Source organism: Magallana gigas, chromosome 9, assembly GCF_963853765.1.
Source record: "Magallana gigas chromosome 9, xbMagGiga1.1, whole genome shotgun sequence".
NCBI lineage: Eukaryota > Metazoa > Mollusca > Bivalvia > Ostreida > Ostreidae > Magallana > Magallana gigas.
The window spans coordinates 39,923,856-39,950,224 of NC_088861.1; the positions used below are offsets into that span (position 1 = coordinate 39,923,856).

At 34.9% G+C, this 26,369-nt stretch overlaps 1 protein-coding gene across 1 annotated transcript in view; it reads left to right on the top strand.

The window, feature by feature from the left end:
• The window catches only part of LOC117690630 (deoxynucleoside triphosphate triphosphohydrolase SAMHD1-like), a 71,699-nt gene that overhangs the window by 9,600 nt on the left and 35,730 nt on the right, over window positions 1–26,369 (top strand). The window contains exons 3-5 of the mRNA XM_066072490.1: window positions 1,598–1,758; window positions 1,864–1,979; window positions 2,052–2,116. Of these exons, the coding sequence (XP_065928562.1) occupies window positions 1,598–1,758; window positions 1,864–1,979; window positions 2,052–2,116 (342 nt within the window). The remainder of the gene's footprint in view (window positions 1–1,597; window positions 1,759–1,863; window positions 1,980–2,051; window positions 2,117–26,369) is intronic.

A 26,369-nucleotide genomic window follows, 5' to 3' on the forward strand; every position in this document is an offset into this window, starting at 1 on the left:
TTATACAGGATCTACATGTATTATTGTACATTGTCCAGATAGTTTGTATTATGACTCCATTGAGCTGATTTTATCATACCTATTGTTCCTCAGGTGAGCGATGTGGCCCATGGGCCTCTTGTTTTTTATAAACGCGGTTCGCGGTGTTAACTGCCCTAAACCATATTATATCTTATAAAACAAAAATGGGGATCACTGGACTGCCATGCTTTAGGTACACATTTGCCTTTTACAGTATACACATATTCATCTAAAATAAAAAGTGATAAATCATTTGTGTTCAAATACTCTAAATCCCTTTTGTTGACATTGTTGTTGACAATATATCTAATTGCTTTTAAGATTTGTTGCATGACTGTCTCTCATCATGTTTGATAAATCAATAAAGGTATGTTTTGGTATGACCTTTCCAATCCATGTTTACTGAGTCGAAAACTGTTTATCAACAACAGTATGTTTCTGTTGTTACCTTCATAAATTGCATAAGTTAACCATTTATAATATAGTTGCAGATCTGACGTTCTATTGAGAAATTTTGGTTGAGAAAATTCGGCATCTCAATCGAATTTTCCCGTAGAGCTACGCATCATTTATTCGGTCCCTTTATAACGATTTTGACAACATAAGTTAAGAAGAATATGTGGGTACTATTTCAGTGTCAATAGATCTATAAAATGGTATGCTTTAGGAAGTTAACAAGTACCTAACGGTGACATCGTGACATCATAAATGCGGCTGGAAGAATGCAGCTTGTAGCCATTGTCCGATTTTCTCCTCCGCAGGCGTTCTTCAGATCATCTACAGTAGTTCTGGAGAAAATATGCAACATCAAAAGTATCGATAGCTGGGATGTTAGCCAGATTACGGCTCCAGACGATGCCAGTGTCGTAACTTAGATGTCGATAAGTTTTCCCTCGAACCGTCCGTCTCTAGATTGAAAACCTCTTTCTCGCTATCGTTCTGATCGATTCCGGGGAAATTAAGAGCATCAGCGCGTTCACATAAGTCAGCTAAATGTTGCTTTCTTTTGTTCGAGAAAAGGAATGCCTTTAGTTTTTTATAATATGCTTTAGATCCGCGCATTGTAAATCCTGATAGTTGCAGTTGGCGTCCATCACGACGAAATTTTTCCCGGACGACCCTACTAAACGTGCCTCCAATATGAAGAAGCACTAATGTAAATCGAAAGTATTTTGACCGTATCCTAACTTTAAAAGAAATCAATACTGTCTCATTTTTCGGAAGATAATAAAAAAAAGTCATGTTGACTTTTACTTCTAGTAAATCAATATTCATCAAATAGTTTTAAACAACAAACTTCGTGGTGCTTTTTTTTTTATTTAATAGCTTTATGAGGCAAGAAAACTATTACCCTTCACATTTGTTTTTTAAAGAGCATTCTGGGTAGTTTATCACAACTTGGTTTGATTAAGCATAACAACAAACAACACTTATATAACAAACATTCTGTGTTGAATACTCTTTTGTGTAAATTAAGAGTCAATAAAGTTGAATATGATGTGTGTATGTTGAATTATTGTGGTTTCTTTGTTCAATATACGATAAATACAAAACCTGTCTACATACTTTTTTTTAGATCATAAATGACCCAATTTGGGGTCCAATCGAACTGCATCCGCTCTGCATAAAGATTATCGACACACCACAGTTTCAGCGACTCCGACACATTAAACAGCTTGGCGGATGCTCCTTTGTTTATCCTGGAGCTTGTCACAGCAGATTTGAACATTCAATCGGGTAAATGAAGAAAAATAAAATGACTTTCACGGAACCTCGATTTCTTTTTGAAAAAAAAAAGTATTTTCTTTTGAATTATTATAACATTTTATTAAAACATTTTAGAACATCACACCTGGCAAGGATGATGGGCGAGGAACTACAGAAAAAACACAGTGACAAAATAATTACCAATGAAGAAATTCTTTGTTTGGAGGTGGCAGGACTCTGCCATGACCTAGGTAAGTACACATGATGATAACAGTGTTTGAATCCTTACGACTGAGACAAATTGCATTTTTGTTGGTTTCTAGGACATGGCCCATTCTCACACGTGTTTGATCAGCAGTTCCAAGCGAAATGCAATCACAGTTGGACGGTAAGTGGAATATCAGTTCTATACCATTACATGTAGGTCTTGTTACTTGGTTTTCAAATGAGGCTACATATAAACATTGATTTTAAAACATACATAGTTTATCGAGACGAATCATAATTTTGGTGAAACTACATTTATAGTATAATATCCAACTTGTAGTCTATTATTATATGATATATGATAACAAGAGGCCCAATGGGCCACATCGCTCATCTGAGCAACACTGGCTTTATATGGGCGTTGAAAGGATATTGTGCCATGAGGCCCCTCGGTAGATTAACCAAAAATGAATATCCGAATTTTCACTTATTTTTGCATATACTTAATTGTTGACATATTTACCTTCATGGAATACCATTTTTACCAAAATAAGATCATATGCAATATAAATAACTAAATTTTCAGTTGGTGTTCACGATCAACCCCCCCCCCCCACCACTTTATAAAACGATTAAAATACATGAGAGCGTAAAGGTACATTTTATCCCTACACTACTTGATACTTATTGTATTTTTAAAAATTATATATGTAAAAAAATAAAGGTGTATCTCAATGCACCAGAATGAATGCGCTTAATTCCTCAAATTAAAGGCATTGAAAAATGTAATTGGCCTTCTCCATTATAGACGACTGTCATTTACCAGGCATGAATTCATTTCGTATGACCTTTCATATCCTTACTCACTTGATTGATGAAAATAAACTTAACTGAAAATGTTGTCACATATGTTAAAGAGCTATAATTCAAATTAACGTATTGGTAGGCATGCCGCTCTATTGTACGAAGGCCCATCCATTATTTTCATCTTTATTAAAAAACAACAAATGTGTACAAACAAAGATGATTTTCCATTGCAATACACCGATAATGCTTTTATCCTCATAATAATAATGTGTCAGGCCTATGGAAACTGTTTTAAAGGCATTGTTTCATTGACTAGTGATCGAAAAACTATCAAACATTTGTGTAGATTTTATGCAATTCATCTTTGAAGAAGGGGCACAAGAAAGTAATTACAGCATATCATCCTTTTAGCCAGACATATCTATTGATCAAGCAAAATTTCTTTAGTATTATATTTCTAGCAGCGAGAATAATATCTGTTTAGATTGAAATTCCTGAATATCTTAATAGAACATGTTGCATTAATCAACTATTATGTAGAGATACTACCGAATTACACGCACCACCATAATTTGACCCCCCCCCATGGTGGCCCCACCCTATCCCCTGAAATCATGGTTTGAAATTTTTTTAGAATGAATCAACACTACCTGAGGATGCTTCCACACAAGTTACAGCTTTTCTGGCCATTTGGGTTTTGAGAAGAACATTTTTAAAGACTTTTCGCTATGTATTCCTATGTAAAATTCGAACCACCCCCCATGGTGGCCCCACCCTACCCCCGGGATCATGTTTTGAACAATTTGAATCTACACTACCTGAGGATGCTTCCAAACAAGTTACAGCTTTTCTGGCCTACTGGTTTTTGTTGAGAAGATTTTTCTCTATGTATTCCTATGTAAAAACTTTGACCCCCCCATTGTGGCCCAACCTTACCCCCGGGGATCGTGATTTGAAAAAAATTGAATCTACACTACCTGAAGATGCTTTGACAGTTCCAGCTTTTCTGGTTGACTGGTTTTTGAAAAGAAGATTTTAATGATTTTTCTCTTTACATTTGTATCTAAAAATTTGATCCTCTTTTGGGTCCCACCGTACCCCCGGGGATCATGGTTTGGACAAACTTGAATCTACACTACTTGAGGATGCTTCCACACAAGTTACAGCTTTTTTGGTCGGTTGATTTTTGAGAAGAATATTTTTAAAGATATTTCTCTGTATATTTCACACAGGCGCTTGTTTCATACAGGAGGTATATTAACTATACACAATATTGTGTATAGTTAATAGACCTCCTGTATAAAACAAGCGCCTGTGATATTTCACCTCAGGTGAGCTTACAATTATTTATGTCTCTGCTACATGTACACACACTTAGTATTTCCATCAGCAAAATTAATCTCCATTTAGACTGAATAGACGAGAAAATACTTACAACTAGCCTAAAACACATTGCAGTAATCAACTATTACGCAAAACCATACCGTATTATCATTAGATTTGTATTTTAGTTGTTAAAGTACTGTACCTGTTAATGTATCTTATTTTCCGCAAGTAACAGTCAGCTGTCTTACATGTACTTTCCGATGTCTATATTTGATTGGTACGTAAAAATTACAAAATAAAGGCGATAGTTCCCTTAAGTTACAAACTGTAATTCATGAAAACGAAATGAAAATCAAAACAACCCAAACAGAAAAAAATAGCCTACGGGATCATATCAATGGCTTGTGTGTAAATCATGGTTTTGAGATGATTTCGGTAAAGGAAAATTTCACATGCAAATGGATCATGATTCTCGGGTGATCTGTTAAACTAAACAAATTGCAAGAAAACCATGGTCCTGGTATGATCTATTGTAACTAACAACTCATATAAAAACCATGGTTCTGGTATGATCTGTTGTGACTAACAACTCGTATCAAAACCATGGTCCTGGTATGATCTGTTGTATGTAACTAACAACTCGTATCAAAACCATGGTCCTGGTATGATCTGTTGTAACTAACAACTCATATCAAAACCATGATCCTTATATGACCTGTTAAAGGACAATTATACAATAATTCCTTAAAGAAAAAAATGACCACTTAATTATTATTTTGCAACAGACAATTATATACTTTTAATATTTGAAATACGTTGTCAATTACCACATATGAAAAATAGTATACATATATGTCACATGAACTGTATCGTTAAGCCAATATAATCTGAATTAGAACGCAGGATCAAAGTCTTCCATAATTTAGATGATAATTATACTGTTATTTCAAACTCTTCTAGCAATTATTACATGAATTGTTCAAATTAAAATATCATGTATGCATTTCAAAACCTAGCTGCAGGTCTGTAGCTCCCGGTCTGAACTAATGATACATGTACATCCATGCATTAGTTGCTTGCTTCACTTAATAAATCATTTGATAGTGTATTGTAAATTAGTCTTTATAAAATATTATTTACCGCAAGTGAATAAGAATATATTCCCCCAAAATACTTCTATAAATTCACTTTATAAATATGCCAAGATAGAGCAAGATGCCTAACAATAACAAATTTTCCTGACATGTACATCACATTTAGGCTCCAAGATGAACATTCAAAATTTGCAACTCAACTTCCTGTTATGCAGAAATCTTAATTCTTAGTGGTCAGTTTATCTGGCAATTAACGAATCATTTCAAACGCATGCTCTGTTGCCTTCTAAGATAATAGCACATACCAGAATCACAAGAAAATCATAGCAGACTCAAAACCAAGAAACAAACCACATCAGGATCATACTTCCTTATTTGTCACCTATGATTTGGGTATGATTCATTTAATGGATAATGTCTAAATCATAGAACAAAATCATGAATTTGTGAGTTGGATATGATTTTTAAGTGATTTTGATATGATTTCTTAAGAAAATTTTTTGTTTGGGAAGCTAAAACCACCGTCAAAGGTGAAAATGTCAACGCATTGGAATATTTAATCTCAATTTACTTCACACAATCGGCATTAATGTATCTTGCACGTTTCAAATATTCCTTTTACACGCAAACTGTTCCACAACAACCAAATTCATCTCCGTTATATTGACCCATTCCTTATACGTTCAAAATGGCCGTTTCTTTGTTTCAAAGAGGGTTTTGAGATATGGAATACCGAACCCGAAGTTAAACTGATTGACCCTCATTCTCTCTGTCTTATTATCATTTCCGTAAATTTAATTTAAAATTCCATAAAGTTAATTTACACCAAAGAATTCCCATTCGTCTCACTTAAAAATGTCAACATAGGTTAAACAAAATAAGATAAGTAAACCAAAACATGACCCAAAAAAGTGTTTACAAATACTATCGTGATTACTCAAGCGTACATTCTGACTGTCAAATCCATTGACTGGTGCTTAATGCCCATCACATTTGAGTAAGCACAATTATTTGTTGGGTTATAGTATTGTGTCCTTTATACTTTATTCTATGAAGTACTCTAACATGTCCATTGATGTATACATTTACATTCAGATATGTATTGTAAGATGGGGTGACTTCATTCTTTTTAAAACACCGGGGACTGGGGGTCGAGGGAATGTGTGATTTTTGTATGGTACAGGAATCGGTAATAATAGGGAGGGAAATTTTGCTATTTAAAGAAAAGCATCAAACTATGCATGACTGCATGTACAACTCATTTTTACATTCTAGTACGAGGATCTGCAGGTCTCTTGTATATCTTTTTTTTACACTGTAAACATGAGTACTATGAAGATTGGTTGTCTGAATTGTCAAGGTTTGGCGTCAGATCACATAAAAAGACGAGATATTTTGAAAAATGTCGAAATAAAGATGATATTACTTTTCTTGTCGATACTCATAGTTCACCAGAAGTCGAACAATGTTGGGCCAACGAGTGGGGCTATAAAGCATTTTTTAACTCCTACTCGAGCAGTAGCAGGGGTGTTGCTATAATGTTAAAAAATCTTTTCAATTTTAGGTTCTAGATGTTTTGAAAGATGAATCGGGTAGTTTTTTAATTCTTAATATAAACTATTTCAATGTCAAGCACTCATTAGTTGTGCTATATGGTCCAAATGAAGACACACCTGGATTTTTTTAGATTATTTCCAAACACATTGAAACGCTCGGGAATGAGTCTGTAGATATTGGGGGCGATTTTAATGTACCGCTCGACTACTCCCGTGATACAAAACTATATAGGAGAAAGAATAATCACAAAGCAAGAGGGAGGGTACGACAGATGATTTCTGAGCACGACCTTGTAGATGTGTGGAGAGAGCGTAATTCGTCTGTTTCACGCTTCACCTAGCATGGCCCTCAGAGTAAACAGGCCCGACTTGACTACTTATTTGTCTCCTCTTCCCTTCAGCTTTTTACTGTTAATGCAGATACTGGGTGTGCATACCGATCTGATCACTCCCCTGTAGAAGTTTCTTTTAAGTATGTAGATCAACCACGCGGAAAAGGTAGTTGGAAATTTAACAACAGTTTATTGTATGATAGAGAGTATGTGCAACTCATAAAGCAATGTATTAATGACACTCTATCTATCTATGAAACTTTCTCAGACAGTGAAACTGTACAATACTCTGTTAACGACCAACGACTCTGGGAAACATTAAAACTTGCTATAAGGGGTCAAACTATATCGTATGCTTCCTATCGGAAAATGGAAAATAAAAAACAGGAAAAAGTTTTGGAAACTCAATTAATTGCATTGTATAGGGATGAAATCGCGGGAACGGTAGATAAAGAAAAAATTAACAAAGTTGAAAATGAACTGAAAAATATACGAGATAATAAAATACAGGGAATGATGATAAAGGGCCAAAGCCAGGTGGAATGTGGAAGGGGAGCGATCAACGGATTTCTTTTGTAATTTAGAAAAAAGAAACTATATAGAGAAAATAATCACTTGATTAATAGATCATAGCCAAGAATTCTAGAACATTGAAAACATAATGAATATCCAAAAATCGTTTTACGAAAATCTCTACACATCACGAGACTGCGACATTCGCAATCAACACGTGCGCAATTTTTTCGACAAACAAAACCCGTATATAAGTACACTAGACAAAGACGAGGTTGACACTCTCGAGGGAATAATCACGATAGATGAATGTTTATCAGCGCTTCGAAATCTCAAAAACAATCTGGATCTTTCTCGATTACTCAGAGACAAGGTGTAATAACATGCTTACCGAAAGAGGGAAAACAAAAAGAGGTTTATATAAAAAATGGCGTTCGATTTCACTTTTAAATGTCGATTATAAAATTGCATCTGTGTGTTTAGCAAATAGAATGAAACACATTTTAGATAAACTTATAAGCGAAACGCAAACCGGTTTTTAAAAGGCCGTTCCATAGGAGAAAACACCAGATTTATTTACGATTTTCTAGTAATTGAACGAGCGAACGCCGATAATATACCCGGATTACTTATTCTCTTAGACTTTGAGAAAGCGTTCGATTCTTTAGAGTGGAATTTCATTGTAAATACATTAGAATTTTTTGGATTTGGTCCATCATTTATTCACTGGTTCACTATATTGTACACAGATATATATCATTCACAGTCTTAAATAATGGCTTTTTTACTGATTTGTTTTCTTTAGATTAGCAGAGGAGTTCGCCAAGGGGACCCACTTTCGCCCTATATTCTTATTTTAACGGTGAAACTCCTCAGCGCTTCAATTAAAAACAACACTAGCATAAAAGGGATAAATATAAATAACACCGAATATTTAATCAGCCAAAACGCAGATGACTCAGCATTAACGTTTGCTTATGATCCTGATAGTTTAAATGCCGCTCTTGACTGTATAGATTCTTTTGCGCACTGGTCTGGTCTTAGAGCAAACTTAAATAAAACACAATGTAAGCCTTCAGACAATGATATATTCTGGCGATGATATCCAGTACTTCTTTGAACATTAGTTTATTAATCGTGATCGTATAGTTAAGATTACAACAATCTAAAGCAGCCCAAATCAAGAGTCTGCTCAATCTCATTTCACATGGGTATATATAAGGTTTTACTTGTGATGGACAGTTTTGACTAGTTCGGCCCATATACGACGATCATGAGTGAACATTTAGTGTTCAAAATTAACATTAATTTTTTATTCCTTAATAAAGTAACAAAACCGTCAAAACTGCCAATCAAAGAGTATGGATGCAGGATGTGAGTCTCCGAGTCCTGGGTCTCGGAGTCCCCCACCTAGTATGAGGCATCACTTACTCATAATACGTTCATTCATACACGGCATAAAAGGTTACAAAGGTTTATATATAGAATACACAATACATGAGTCAATATAGAGTACTAGAGCTATCGTTGCAGACAGAATCGCCAAATATGACACTTGTTTTTAAACTCTCAATTTGGATATTATTATGCCCGTATTATTCGCCTGGTTTTATAACATCATTTAGGACTACTACGCAGTGCTACAAGATTCACAGAGTTCATTCTATTAATTATCCTTAGCACTATTTAGTGCGCAGCACCTAGGTACACTCAAATATCATAAGGACCATTATTTAATACTAGCAATTTAAGGTCATAGCATGGCTATCTGTTTACATACGTCCCTCAAACAAAAGAAATATCCCGAAGGGAGATTTCTCATGCCTGGCGTCCGGAATAGGAAAGCGTCCTTGATCTACCCTTGATCAGACAAACTTCCTAGTGACATACCAGTCAGAACATCTATATTAAGAGATAGTATTAGGTGACATGTTTCCACCTCGAACTCCGGCTTGGAACATCATTCATCTACAAAAAGAAATCTATAACCAGGATGTATACATGTACATAAAATCATATGGCTTGATTATATCGCATTACAATCATGAAAACAATAATGAATAAAGTATGACAATAATGACCAAGATGAAATAACCATAGTTGAATATAATCGTTATTCATCATCAAAGTAGTACTAAGTATGGTTAAGCCTGATGTCACATATATATACAAAGTCAGTGCATGCTTGTAAGTTTACCAAAATATCTCTTCCTTCCTAGGGGCGAGGTTAGCGTCATAGGTTCGGAGTCCATCGCTTTCTTCCTGAAGTTCTCCAGAGTGAATCACCAATGCGAGATTTATATTAGCACAAGATAACGCACATTTCTACTTTAACACAATTCACATTTTTAATTTTCACTAAACTTCACAATGCTTTTATAAGGAATACACAACTTCTTCGCGGCTGTAGCTTAATTATTCATCCATCATCGGCACCCGTGGATAGAGGGTCGGCGCGGATGGCGAGGCGACTTCTCGCGGAGCGTCTCCTGCGTTCCTCTATTGCGTAGACATCGCGGCCTTCTCTTCCATGTATTTACGTGCCAGCTCTGGGTCCAGTCAATAGTATTTGGTCCATGGATATTCTACATATTTCTCCTCTCCAAGAAATTGTTGTGCTAGTTAAGTCGAAATTGTCCCCGTGTTACTGGTCAATTTGCGAGTTGCGATTCTTCCGCTTCGTCGGGGTTTCTCTTGGATCCTAGTGACTTTCGGGATTGGTTCAAGTTCAATAATGTCGCTAGAGGTCCTTTTCTCTGGATTCTCACAACAAAATACAGTGTCTTTGGAAGAACCTTTCTTATCTCCGTCACTACCCCTTTTTCGACAACCTGTCCAGCAACCACCACAGCATATACCACCCCACTTTTTAATAGTTTTGCGTTTCTTAATACAAAGTCCTATCGTTATTCTTACTGCCAAAGTTAAACACATAAAACCAGGAAGTTCCCACCCAAGACGAGGATTTCATGGGTTGCAAATTAATTACTGGCAATTCCACCATTAGTGCATTCATAGGGAAAATTTTAATATCTTTTAGTTTGTTAGGTATTCTTATTTGTCTGATATCTAGTTATTTTGTGTGAAATACTGAAAAATCACTAATTTTGAAATACTTTAATTTTTAAAACATGGGTTAATTAAAATGAACCATGAAAACTCGAGCAACCTTGTCCCATACTCAAGATGTCAAGCGCAATATTTGATTGTTTTTACCAATAATCTTAAATCACATACAAAATGAGTCTTATAGTTTCTTAATTAGTCGCTGTTTCATGTACTTCGTATATATGTTAAATATCTTAACTCCGCATATACATAGTTTATTTTAACCGAGGTGCTGAGTCCGCGTTTGCTAGTCGGCGTATCTCAATACGTTTTAATGTCACAGGGGGTCATCCTGTCATGTCTTTTTAAAAGCGTGCAATATATACAAAGCTAAGCTTATTCAAGATTATTTACATCTACATTATACGATAATATAAGTTATTTGATTTATTATTCTGGCTAATTCCTTCATAATAGCCAACACATACTCTTGTTTGTTATTTTTTCTACAGGGCTTAGGGATTGACTTGCGCGGTTGAGGGATTGGTTTGAAGCCTATACCTACTTTATAGACTATTTTATCTATTTCCATATTTTCATATAAGGGTACATTTGGGTTTTCTAAGGGTATTTCATAGTCTTGACCACTATTTTCATCACATTGTTTTGACTCATGGGTCTCATCCGATTCTGAATCTACGGTCTGATCATTCTCGTGTTTATACTGCTGATCATCCATGATCTTCTTCGCTCTTATACGTCTTTGAGGTTCTGCTAGGGGAATATCCTCTTCGTCTGAAGATCCTTCTCTTTCCCATTGTTTGGACTGTATAGCTCTTTCAAGTGGTTTTGGTTGCATGTCTTCATTTTCTGACGACGATTCATCTTCAAGTGGCACCACATAGTTAGTTTTTCTTAGAGTTCTTCCACCATCTTCAGTAGTTTGTGAAAGGGGCCAGTGCGAAATATCTGCCAGTCTTAATTGTCGTGCATGGCATTTGGTGGTTAATCCAGTCAATTGGTCTCTCACCACGAAACTAACTGGTCCTTTCTGCTCAATGATTCGATAATATGGTAGCCACTTTTTATCTTACTTAATTTGTCTCCTGTTGTTCTTAAGGTAGACAGGATCACCTACCTGAAAGTTTTCGTCTTTGCTTTTCTTATCGGCCTGAGCTTTCTGTTTCTTCTTGGCTTCCTTCATATTACGATGTACTAGCAGGAAAGCGTTATGTTGTTCTTGTAGGGCGATCTTGTGTTGATCTTCTCCCGCATATCTCCTTCGATGTTTCATTAACGTATCAAGAGGTAATACGACATCTCTGTCGTACATAAGCTAATATGGGGAAAACTTTGACGAATCATTAGGATGGAAACGAATGGCTACCAACGTCTGATTAAGATGAATATCCCATGTTTGAGCGTTGTCTGTTATTTTCTTTGCCATCACGTCATGAAGAGGTATATGAAATCTCTCTACTTTACCATTACCTTGAGGACTGTAATAAGATGTTTTGATATGGTTGATATTCAATTCTTTCAAGGTTTCTTCCACTTTCTTGTTAACATTTTCTGTTCCGTTGTCTGTGAGGATTTGAAGAGGACAACCATATATTGGATATATTTCTTCTAAGATAAGATGTACTATGTTGTCAGCTGACTTATCAGGAACGGAAAAAGCTTCTGGCCAACCAGAGTAAATGTCAATAAAAGAAACTATGTACTTATTTCCTGACAATGATGTTGGATGTAGTCCTGATAGATCAAGTCCTACTTTAGCCATTGGAAAAGGTGGTATGTCTGTCTCTTGAAGTGGAGGTTGATTTTTTTTATTGCTCCTCGTTTGGCATACTACACATCCTTCTATATAAGAGTATAACCTTTTGTACAAATTTGGTATGTAATACTTTTGTCTGATTACGTCATATGTTTAGTCCACTCCCATATGTCCAAGTCCGTCATGATACTGCTGCACTACTTAAAGTTCTAACTCACGTGGTACATACAGGCGAAGTCGTGGGCCTTCTGAGTCTCCATCTGAAAGATAGTACATTAAACCATCAATTTCCAGAAACTTCTTTTCTTCGGTTGCCGTTGCTGTTCCTTTATTTAACCAATTCTTCAGTTTCTTGATCTGCTCATCGTGTTGTTGACTTTCTTTGATGTTAATTACTTCTGGTAGATCAATAAAGGGTTTGACCAATTCGTCGTGTTGCTTAACTTCACATCTGGCCAATCTCTTAGGCGAAAAGGCATTGGAGTTAAGTACATTCACTTCAAAGAAATTGTCCTTAACATCTGGTTCATCATGCTCTGATTGTTCTTCCTCTTTACACTCAAGGTTGACTGTCGGTAATCTGGATAGGGGATCTGCACAGCAGTTAAATCTTCCTTCTATGTACTCTACATTACAGTTATATCCTGCAATACTTAACGCCAATAGTTGAATTTTTTCTTATTTTGCATTGGAGATTCTAAGATATACTTGAGCGGCTTATGGTCTGTTCTAATTGTAAACTGAGCACCGTGTAAATAATGGTCTAACTTCTGAAGGGCGTAATGGATTGCAAATGCCTCCTTTTCTATGGTTGACCACTTTTCTTGAGTTTTACTCAGCTTGTGGGATAAGTAATATATTGGCTTATCTTCTCCCTCCTCTGTCATTTGAGTAAGGCACGCTCCAAAACAATTGTCGCTGGCATCGGTGTACAGGCTGTACGGCTTATTAGTATATGGATATGCTAGTAAAGGCACTACTGTTAAACTTTCTTTAATAAAGTCAAACGCTTGTTTGCAACATGGTGTCCATTTAAACCTTGCATGCTTTCTGGTTAAGTCAATCAATGGTTCTGCAATCTTAGAGAAGTTCGGTATGAATCTCCTGTAATAACTACACATACCTATAAAGCCACGAACTTCTCGGACTGTAGTGGGCGCTGGTAACTTTCTTATAGCTTCGACTTTCTTTGGATCAGGTGTAACGCCATGTTCATCAATGATGAAACCAAGATATTCTGTCTGTTCCTTGAAGAAACTACATTTCTTTAGCTTCATTTTAGTCCATGCTTTCTTAGGCGATTGAAAACGTCATGAATATGACGAAGATGATCTTCCGGTGTCTCTGAGAATATAAGAATGTCATCCAGGTATGCGATGGCAAACTCCTCTTGTCCTTAAAGAACTATGTTCATCAGCTCTTGAAAGACTGCCGGTGCATTACTCAACCCAAATGGCATCCGGTTGAATTGGAATAGTCCTTTGTGACATGCAAATGCCGTTTTTTCTTTACTTGAATCTTCTAATTTCACTTGCCAATATCCACTCTTTAAGTCTAGTGCAGTGAAATATTTTGCCTTACCTAGTAAACATAGGATGGCATCAATCAACGGTAGCGGGAATGATACGGGTTTCACTATCTTATTCAAGCTTCTAAAGTCAACGCACATCCAGTCTGATCCGTCCTTTTTCTTTACCACTACTAAGGGAAATGACCAAGGCGATTGTGATCTCTCAATAAGCTTTGCGTCCATCATTTCCAGTATGGCCTTGTCAATTATCTGTCTTTTATTTAAAGGTACACGGTAGGGTCTGTTCTTTATTGGGTGGTGATCACCAGTTTCTATTTTCATTTTAACAGTATCAGTCACTCCAAGATCACTGTCTTTCTTTGCAAATGAATCATTTTTTTTGCTCACAAGTCTTTTGATTGAGTGTTCAAATCTTTTAGGTACATCAATTTCTTCTTTTGTGTCTTGAGTAGTCTGTATTTCTGAGATTTCCTTCTGTTTTAATGCGGTAATTCGTCCTACTATGTAGCCTCTTGGAATTTTATAATTTTTGTTAGTTTGGTTAACGAAGATCATTGGAACTTTCTTATCTTTCCGAACTATACAAACGGCGTCTTTTAAATATAGTCCTGGGTCTTCCATAATGCAGTTATTGTATATGCTGTTCACTTTAACCAAGATACGTTTCTCCAGAGGAAAATTGTTATTTATTTTTCCATAGAATACAGTGACCGTGTTTGGTCTCATAATAAGTTTCTTAGGAGTTCTTACAATAGTTGAGATGTGTAAATCTTCTTTAAGTTCCGCGTATACTTTGCCATTAATACGCATGAGTCCAAGATCAAAGTATAAACGAACATTGTTTTTCTTGAGCCAATCACGACCGAGAATCATGATTCGGTTGAGTCCCTTTGTCACATAAAGTTTGTGGTCTAAAGTTAATCCTGAAATCTTAAAGGAAATATTTACATACTCTATTGCAATTAAAGAATTGCCATTTGCTGCTTGTAAAGAGGGGATATCATTATTAAACAACTTGGGGCGGGGAAATAAATTTTCATACATGTTCTTACTAATTAGAGATACGGCTGCACCTGTATCTACCAAATCTCTAAAAAAAATTTTACCTACTTTTAATAAACAGCTACTGGGGTTGTTAGTAAAATTAATTTCATATGTAGGTCTTTGTTTAAAGTTCTTTCTTCGGGCTTCAACGAAGGAAGAACGTCTTAGTTTTCCTGTTTTTGTTTGTCAAAATAAGAGCGCGATTTGAAATTTTGAGACGATCCCCTATTTACTTGGTCGCTAGATTTATATGTTCGGCCTTGACGATTTGATGGTCTGCCCCAGGCGAACGGGGTTTCTGCTCTATATTATGGACGGGTTTGTTTTGACTGGGTCGTTTATTTATTTGAGGACGGGACCTGACTTGGGGTTTATTTTGAGTACAAAATCGAGCCATATGACCCGTCTGTTTACATTTAAAACACCTACTATTCCGCGCATGGTCAATTTCCATTGGTTCTACATGCCTTGTTTCTACTGAGGTAAGATTATCTGCTCTATCCTTTAATAAGGGAAGAGTAGTATCAAAATTTGAAAGGGTTCGTCTGTTGTCATTACTATGTACAATTTCTGTCATATTTGACCCTCTTATCGCTGGCCTCTGTCTCAGATTTTGTTCTCGCATTGCTATTTGAATTGCGGATTCTAAATCTATAGGGGTTTCTTACGAAAGCCGAGAAGGATCATTCGAGATTCGAGATTCGAAATACGAGATTCGAAATACGAGATTCGAGATTCGAAATTCGAGATTCAATATCTAAATTAACCAATCAAATCATGGATCTGAAACCTGTATCTTAGCAACATCAAACTGTTCTAAATAAAGATCATTCGTACATGCTCTTTCCTACAAATAAATGTCTTAATAGCTCTTATATAGTGGTTATAAAATGGTTAAATTAACATTGATGAATTAACCCCACACAGTATAAACAATTAGATTAGAAATAACACTGTTGACTTTGCGAATCTAAGTGGTTTTGTTTGCCCTGTATGTATTTCCCCCCGAACAATTTTAACCCGAAGTGTATTCGCCCCAACTGTGTAAAAATCGGCTCGCGAAGAAAGATCTGTTTAATCTAAATGTTTTAGCTATGAAACGAAACTCACAAAAATAATCGACATGTCAAAATATAGGTTATGATAAAGTTTTAAACCATAGAAGATATAATGATTTATAACCTCAAAGACAAAACTCCAGATAAGAATAGTGTATTGTAGGGTATGGCAATGTCATTGTCGATACGAGAGAGAGAGAGAGAGACAGACAGACAGACACAGAGAGAGTTTTGTAGTGTCAAATTCAGTTTGATTTAGAATTTGAAATTGATTTGATTTGTTACAAGCATATATAGAAAATAATTAAGCCTCTAAAACGAGAAAAGAGAGGAGGTAGCTAGGGTAGGGCAGACCAACTAGCAAGCTTTAATTTTAACGGTGTTAGCGCACCTGTGATTTACATCGACTCTCTCTCTCTCTCTCTCTCTCTCTCTCTCTCTCTCTCTCTCTCTCTCTCTCTCTCTCTCATCACCTAGCATTTCCTTTTCCGTGAGGGGGCTTGGGATATTTGTGATGTCTTTACATTAGCTAGCAAAAATGATAAAAAAAAACATGAAATTTTCTTTACATTGTGTGCGGATGTTGTACGCCAATAATCTGTTTTCAGTATATACATTTCAAGAGGTGGGGGGGGGGGGGCTATATAGTCCTAATTAATTTGTCGGTTATTCTGTCCCCACTTTGTTTTCTCTTCGTTTTCCAGGTTTTTTTTATTTGGCTCGGCAAATAAATATAAAACTTTCTGTGTAGCTCCATGACGATGCACTGTAGATAAATTATGAGTAGTTTTACTTTTGATAAACAGGTACATATCCGTACTTGATTTTTAATTTGACTCTTATAATCGGATTTAATATTCCAATAATTATAGGGTAGGAAAGAGTAGACGGGACTTTTTTGCGCATATTCTACTGTACCATTCATTCAACACAGGTATTAGCACTCATCGAGTTCGACTTGCTTTCATTTTCTTTCATCCACTGGATCTATTAATTTTTGAAAATATTTTGAATTTATGGCCTGATTATATATAAATTAGAGCTGCGCTGGTGCATATATTTACCCAAATGGACCAAAATATAACCAAATGAATCTAAAAGTTTTGACAAAATTAGTTTTAAACGTACGACTCTTTTTTTCAATTCTAATCGGGTATGTCCTTTAGAAAAATCTTGAACCACACACATTTTAGCAAATAAAACGACAATTGTTTCCTTTTTTTTATGGGGAGGGAGGTGGTGCCGGTAAAGTACATGTATTGCTTGTGGCAGTTGTGCTATACTATATAAATAGTGCCTGTTTGGGAGGGTAACAGTTGAAATTGACACCCCGAGAAAACCATTGTCAACCGACGCGAAGCGGAGGTTGACAATGGTTTTCGAGGGGTGTCAATTTCAACTGTTATCCTCCCAAACAGGCACTATTTATTTTGTTATACTGAATGTCTTTTTTAAAAATTTTAAGAAAATTTTACTGCTTTTATATAGGAATAACGTGAATTCTACAGCGAACCGTACGCGCATAATTTTCACGCATGTAACATTTTTTAATATTACCCGTTGCCAAGTGCGTTGCTAACGCTGAGGGTAATAGTAAATATTATTAACTGCGTCTTAACCAATCAGATTTCAGTATTTAACATGAAAGTATAACAATCTCATTTGTTATACATGTAATAGGTAATACTACATATTGATATAAAATGAAAGTTTCCAATTACACTGTACATAGCTTCTATCACGCATTTTGACCCGTGCGATAGTTTAAAACAATTTTTCAAAGCATTTAATGTAATTCAACCGATCATTTTTGAAATTTAATTTTCTGGATCCCCGCCTGATACGTCCGCCTTCTTGTATATTAGAATTACATGTACGTTGACCATATGTACACATTAACTTAATCGGCTATGTTATGGGACGATAACATTTTTTATCAATGTTTTTGCAGGATATGTAACAAATAACAGCCTATTTGTGGGTTTTTGCACTGATTATTTGAGATAATTTGCCGTCATCTTTTATGCATTCCACACACCACTCACAGTTTCTTTATTTGGTGTTCTGTGTGTATGGCGACAAATTGGTAAATTTGCACCACTCACCTCTTGTAGCTTCATCCTGATTACATTTTATCTGGCTAAGTGTAATGTAGTAGTATATTAAATACACACATCTTTGTTTGCAGTGCTTATTTACATCTTTAGAGATTTACTTACAAAAAAGTAAACATTTGTATGACTTATATGTAATTATTGTCAATTTTGGTGCGGTGGGGGGTAGGAGGGGGGGGGGGGGGTAGGAAACTACAGAGAAACTTAACTTGGCTCTGAAACATATGCTTTTATTCTTTCTTGTTGATATATCAATGAATGAATTATAACAATATATATGTACAACAATTAATTTTGAAATATTCATGCACAATCAAATAAAGGGTTTTACTGTTCTCTGCACAAGAAATCGGCAATGTGAACAAATTGGCACCCTATCATCCCTACCTTTAATTGTAGAGAGTAGGTATCCTTCTATATTGAAAACAATTCCAAAAGTAAGACTCATAATAAGTTGTTTACTGAGGAAAAGGAAAAAAAATTGTATTTATTAATAATTCCGTATGATGTGATAATATCTCAATGATTTGTTTATAATCATAGTACTAGTGTATCACTGTATGCATACATAAAAACGATAAGTAATGCTTATATTTATTAGTGAAACAGGACAGATTATTTATATTTAGATTATTTAGATACATGTACTAATCTTCATGCGGGGATCTAGAAAGGAGGGGGTCAGGGGATCTGGACCCCCTCCTCGGGAAAATTGGAGCTTATTAAATTTACATAGTAAAATTTTTTTAAATTGGCCTAGGACCCCCTACAGAAAAAAATAGCTACGCTTATGAAGTTCTCTACCATAACCGCATTTTTACACAAAAGGGGTGAATAAACCCGGGTTTTAAACTATTACTGGTGGTGAAATACCTTAGGGTTCAAACGCATCAGGTGGAAATGCACCAGGGCAAACAAAATCACTTAGATCCGCGAAGCACACTGCATTATTACTAGTCTACTTAGATATTCTGTGTTAAAGTAAATACAAATAATTATTTAGTTAGGTAGGGAGAAGTGAACATAGCAATTATTTGTATATAAGAGCATGTACGTATGATTTTTATTTAAAACAGTTTGATGTCGCTAGGATACATATTTTCAGATCCTTGATTTGATTGGTTAATTTAAATATTGAATCTCGAATTTCGAATCTCGAATCTCGTATTTCGAATCTCGTATTTCGAATCTCGAATCTCGAATGATCCTTCTCGGCTTTCGTAGTTTCTCGCAAAATGTTCATTCTGAGATAGTCGAATGTCAACCCGTCACAAAAGATATCTACTAACTGTTGTTGTATCAGAGGATCTTTTAGTCTGTCATTACTGTAGGCGTCTTCCGCGATTTGCAATAGTCTCTCGTCGAACAACTGAACACTTTCATTTGAATTTTGTCAAGTCTTACGCATTACAGCTAACGCGTGTTGGGGATCTGTTATTTCTGCAAATCTATTTTTAAGGGATTCCTTAAGATCGTTCCAAGATGGGATTTCTTCAGACGCATCTGTTTCATCTGAATACCTTTTAATATAATCCCCCACTGAACCCTTACTCGTTATGTATGCAAGCATGGGGATATCATGACCTTGTTTCCCAGACATAACACTGTACTTTTCAACTTCTTTTATCCACTGTTTAAATTTTTGAGCATCTCCCTCAAAAGGAGTTATCACAGAAGATAGGGGCACTGAGAGTGTGGCTGTTATAGCTTTAACTTGACCAATGAAAAAATCTTTATCATCATCCTGATCTGGGACTCGGTGTCGAGGTCCACGAGTTTCATACGGCCTAGCATCATGATATGTTTCAAAAGTATTTTGTTTAATCTGCTCTTTTTTGGGGGACTTTTGACATGTTTCTTGCCCTTTATTTTCTTTGTTCTGACCCAACCCCGCGAATTGTTTTTCTAATTGCTCCATTTGATTTTTAATTTTTTTTTCAAACCCATCACCTGTCGTCATATTGGTTGCTTAGACAAAGTTGTTTACTTCGAGATAGCTATAAGAGACATATAGAAATGGTTCTTACCTTATTCGATATTGAACTTCGCTCAGTCCTGGTCACTGGCACTAAGAAAGTTCATGTAAGCCTTCAGACTTTGATATATTCTGGCGATGATACTCAACTCGAAGTCCGGTACTTCTTTGAACAATAGTTTATTAATCGTGATCGTATAGTTAAGATTACAACAATCTAAAGCAGCCCAAATCAAGAGTCGGCTCAATCTCATTTCACATGGGTATATATAAGGTTTTATTTATGATGGACAGTTTTGACTAGTTCGGCCCATATACGACGATCATGAGTGAACATTTAGTGTTCAAAATTAACATTAATATTTTATTCCTAAATAAAGTAACAAAACCGTCAAAACTGCCAATCAAAGAGTATGGATGCAGGATGTGAGTCTCCGAGTCCTGGGTCTCGGAGTCCCCCACCTAGTATGAGGTATCACTTACTCATAATACGTTCATTCATCCACGGCATAAAAGGTTACAAAGGTTAATATATAGAATACACAATACATGAGTCAATATAGAGTACGAGAGCTATCGTTGCAGACACAGATGACAAATATGACACTTGTTTTTAAACTCTCAATTTGGATATTATTATGCCCGTATTATTCGCCTGGTTTTATAACACATTTAGGAATACTACGCAGTGCTACAAGATTCACAGAGTTCATTCTATTAATTATCCTTAGCACCATTCAGTGCCCAGCAGCTAGTTACACTCAAATATCATAGTGACCATTATTTAATACTAGCAATTTAAGGTCTGTTTACAACAAGCATTACAGATTGGGGTAAAAAGGGGCTGTGGTGAGGAATACCAAACTACCCATCAGCTATATTGGAATCACGAAGGAAAGTTCAAGCTGCTAGGTATCATATAATTATGATTTACAAAAGGTTGATTTTACTGAAGATAATCTTACAGAAAAAAGTAACTCTATGAAAAAACTGCTGCATGACTGGGCTTTTAGAAACCTTACAATTTTTGGTAAGATCATTGTTGTCAAAACACCTGCAATACCGATATTAGTACAGTGTTTATCTGTCCTACCGGACCCAAAAACAAAACAATTTCAAGAAATCCAAAAAAATATTTTTAATATTATCTGGGGCGGTAAAATTGATAAAATCCGCCGAAATATTATGATTAAAGACAAGCATAAGGGGGTTGAAAGTTCCTCATATTCTTTCTTTCGCAAGAAGTCTTAAACATACGTGGATCAAAAAATGCTTGGATTCACAATGTTAATCCTCATGTAAAATTTTAATAGCGGATAAATTCGAAAAGTGGGGATACTCAAATATATGCAAACTTCGGAGAGAAGGCTTGTCGACTGCCATGCAAGTTTTTAATAATTTTTGGCAAAGCGTAATGCAAGCTTGGAGCGAAATTATACAGTATCCTACCACAGCCCCATCAGAAATTTTACGCCAGCCACTATGGCACAATAACGAAAAATTAATTAATAAACAACGTGTTTGTAAATCTCATTGGATCAAAAAGGGGATATTCTTTATCAATGATCTTATCAATGACGACGGTAATTTTCTTTCTCTCGGAAACTTTCAAGACAAATTCAATGTTCATACTAATTTTTAGCTCACCTGAGCTGAAAGCTCAAGTGAGCTTTTCTGATCACCCGTTGTCCGTCGTCCGTCTGTCCGTCTGTCTGTCCGTCTGTAAACTTTTTACATTTTGATCTTCTTCTCTAAAACCACTTGGCCAAATTTAACCAAATTTGGCACAAATCATCCTTATAAGAAGGTGAATATAAATTGCAAAAATAAAAGGCCAGATTGTATTCAAAGCAGAGAAAACCTCGAAACTGTAACAAAGGGGGGTGCATTTTAAAAAATCTTCTCCTCAAGAACTACTGAGTTAATCTTAACATCATTTAGCATAAATCATCCTTAGGGAAAGGAAAATATAAATTGCAAAAATTATAGTCGAACTCTGTTCCAAATTTGAGATATTTGCGAAAATACAAATAAAGAATAGCTCGTTATTCCATATACGTAGACTGGCAATTCATTGTGATAGACTCGTCTTATGACAGGCATCGCCAGTCTACCGCACCTCGAAAACGAGGTTCTTTGTTTGAAGCTGGCAGTTTGTTGTGCAACAGTTCACGTGCGAATATAATCTATGAAACATGGAAATAACATTGGTGCCGATTATTGTGAAGTAAATTGAGGTTAAATATTTCAACGCGTTGTCATTTTCACTTGTGAGGGTGGTTTTAGCTTGTTTTGAATTTTTCGTTTCATTTTGCTTTTTAACTTGGGAAACAATCGCCTTGTATTTGGAACATAAACTTCGGTAAATAGGCAGTTGATTGTTTACCTGCGAAAATGATAAAATCTGATGCATAAACAACGTACTAAAGTGCATTCCCCTTTGTTTTTATTGTTTATTAACTTCTAATTGTGTCAACAAGGATCAAATAAGGGAGCGACTTTGATTGAAATAATCGATTTTTGATCGGTAACTTCGCCGAAATTTCCTCCGAAAGAGAATTTGAAGTAGCCATGTATTCCGAGTTTATAATCGTGTAAATTAAATCCAAAGACAATAAAAAGATGTTTATGAATTTGAAAAGACGTCTTCCCAGCCTCAATTAAACCCTGTTGTGATTAATTACCCGCGACTGTCTTATCTTTAGAGGTTATAAATACGGGTGATGCAAACACATATATCGTGCATTGAAATTTACAATCGATAATCATTACATTTCTTGTTGATACTACAATTAGAAGGTAACTTGTAATTGTTTAATAACTCTGCCAAATTAATGCAAAACCGTTTGTTTACAGTTATCTTCAAAACTAAAAACTGTTGTAATTGGGTCATAGGGTAGGACTAATTTCTCCAAAATACACAGTGCATAAACTGATTTTGTTTCACCTGGCTAACTCAATTACAAAACATTTTATCTATATAATTTATGAATGCATTAAAAAAATTATGAAATTTAACAAATGGAATAAGTTTTTAAAAGTTCTACGACTGACGCTGAAATGTTTGTTGATCATTGGAATTGTCTTGCTAAACATTATATACTTGTGTACAGAAAAATCAAAAGGATTTCTGGGGTCCTTTCTCATTTGATAAATTATTTGAAATCTGCAACAATTTTGGTATTTTTCAAACGAGTAAATAAAAACTTCTTTTTAACAGTTCTGACACATTATAATTATGAGGATATTCGAGCATTATCATTATTTTAAAGAAAATATTGCAGCAGAAAATCATCTTGGTTTGTAGCCGTCTGTTGTTTTTGAGGGACTATGAAGTAATTAATGGGCCTTAGTACAGAACTGATACCTGTATGCCTGACAATATATTAAATTATATAGCATTTTAACACATCATGTGACAACATTTTCCAGTCAAATATTTTCATCGATCAAGTGAGTAAGGATATTAAACGTCACACAAGTTTACATCAGGTAAACAATTATTTAAGGGAAGACCTATTAAGTTTTTTTACTGTAGCCTTAGCAACTTTTGCCACAGAGTTCAAACACTGCGTACTGCCTTCCAGACTAGCTGGCGATTCTCTGTCCGTCAATCTTTGTTAACTTTCACATATGAGATATCAGCTGTGAAAATGAAATGTATCTCATCTGCATGGTATATTCATAGAGCTTGGCATCTTAAATAAACACACAAACAATATTCACTTAGATGTGGAAAATGATAATTACACTAATTTAAGTTCGATATTTTTTTTCATAAATACCAATTTACCAAACAAGAAATATTGCAGGTAAATGGTAACTAACTTTTCCAGTATTTTCATCATATAAAATAAATATGCATTGCATGGCCTCTAAGACAACATATTAATGAAATAAAATGTTGGCATCCTTTAATTGTGTAGATTCAAAATGTTCAAATTATGATTACACACAATGGGTGCTGATTTTTAACTGATATACGTCTTAGGAAATGTATGATTTTTTATCTTAAATGAGCAAATACTGTTCACATATGTGCAAAAACTATAGGAGATAATATACCGGTGTTATATATAATTAATATATCACAATATATTTTCACCCCTACCCCTTTATAAAATATTGAGTTTTAGGTCAGAAAATAATCATGGTACTTAACTTTGAGAAATATTAAATTTTACTGTTCATAAATATTTAAGGACACACGAGACATTCCTCAATTTTATATAATTTTCCTTGATAAATTATTCCTTATTTATTAACATTTCAAGCTGTTAATTCCCAAAAACCAGGCTATTTTTAGAGCTATAATATTTAGAATTTTCCTTAAAATAGCATGCAAAATGCATTTGAATGCTTATAAATAAAGTCATAGTATATATTTTCAATTGAACACTTTATATCTAAATAAAAAAAAGTATCATATAACAGGAAAATATAATTATGGAACTACTTGGTGGAAATCTTCACATTGTGGAGATAGGAAAAAATAGAAAATAATGGAACTCAAGATAGGTCGCGTCTGACCGTTAAGTGTGTTAAGTCAATGTACTTCGCCATTGTTGCTCAGGTGAGCGATGTGGCCCATGGGCCTCTTGTTTAACTTATAATGGATTAATATCAGCCATCCCAAAACATTGGAAAGAATTGATAAAGAATGTCCCGAGATAGGAAATATCTGATGGCAATATTGAAAAACTAAGAAAGGCGCAAAAGGTATCAAAACTTTTTTACCCTATATTTTTATCATCTGTCGCCGAAACCCCTGTAAATGTAAAACACAAATGGGAAGAGAGAATGTCTATAGATATTGTAGAAAACGAATGGGAGCAATATTTTATGATTCCTCATAATGTCACAATGAACACAAAATTGATAAGTTTCCAATTCCAAATTTTACATAGAATTCTGGGCACTAACTCTCGTTTATTTATATTCAAAATATTAGATATTGAAATGTGTTCATTTTGCCATAAAACTAAGGAGTCAATAAGTCATCTTTTTTATAGTTGTCTGCATGCACGAAACATTTGGATTACAATACAGGAAAAATTAAAGAACTTGTGCAATATTGATGTGTGTTTTAATGAACAAACATTTTTGGATGTAAACATGCCATCCCTGTATTGTATAGAGCACTTAATCTATTGATATTGTTAGCAAAAAGGTTTATTTATATTAACAGATGTAAGTATATTTTACCCTCTACAAAATCACTGTTCGAATACATTAAGTGTTTTAGATATGTTGACATCTACTCTTCCCATTCATTGAACATACGAAAAGAAAATGAGGTCAAGGATAGTTGGCGGATCATCTCAAAAATATTAGTTACTTGAGTTTCCAATTTCATTCATCTTTATATGTTACGATTGTACATGCATAGTTTGTGAATAAATTAAATAAAAAAAATCTTTTCCGTAAATTACTCAAATTTAAACAGAATTAGCCCTTAATTTTTGCAATTTAAAATTTTCTCCCCATAAGGATAATTTACGCTAAACTACGTTGAATTTGGATCAGTAGTTCTTGAGAAGAAGCTTTTTAAAAATGCACCCCCCCCTTTTTTTTACAGTTTCGATGTTTTCTCAGCTTTGAATTAAAATAAGTCTTTCATTTCTGCAATTTATATCTGCCTGTTCATAAGAATGCTTTGTGCCAAATTTGGTTGAAATCGGATAAGCGGTTTTAGAGAAGTTTAAAACGCTAAAAGTTTACAGACGGACAGACAGACAGAAGGACAGACAGACGGACAAACTGTGATCAAAAAAGCTCACTTGAGCTTTCAGCTAATACTGCTGATGTACCTCTATACGGAGAACATTTGTTTGACAGACGTATAGATAAAGTAAACTACATTGAAGTTTGAACGTAATGATTTGACTGAGTCGTCTTCAGTGACATCGTTGTAGGCGGCGTACGGACCGCAGAAAAGCGACTTTGATTATACCCGGACGTCTGTGAAAATACTATATATATATATATATATATATATATATATATATATATATATATATATATATATATATATATATATATATATATATATATATATATATAAAATAACAGAAAGCCGATTCAAAACTCTACCGGTTTCATTATAATCTTCAGGAAGATTATAATGAAACTGGTAGAGTTTTGAATCGGCTTTCTGTTATTTTTTATTATTTAGTACTTGAGTGGATTAACTTTACTCATTTTGGATTATATATATATAAATATATATATATATATATATATATATATATATATATAT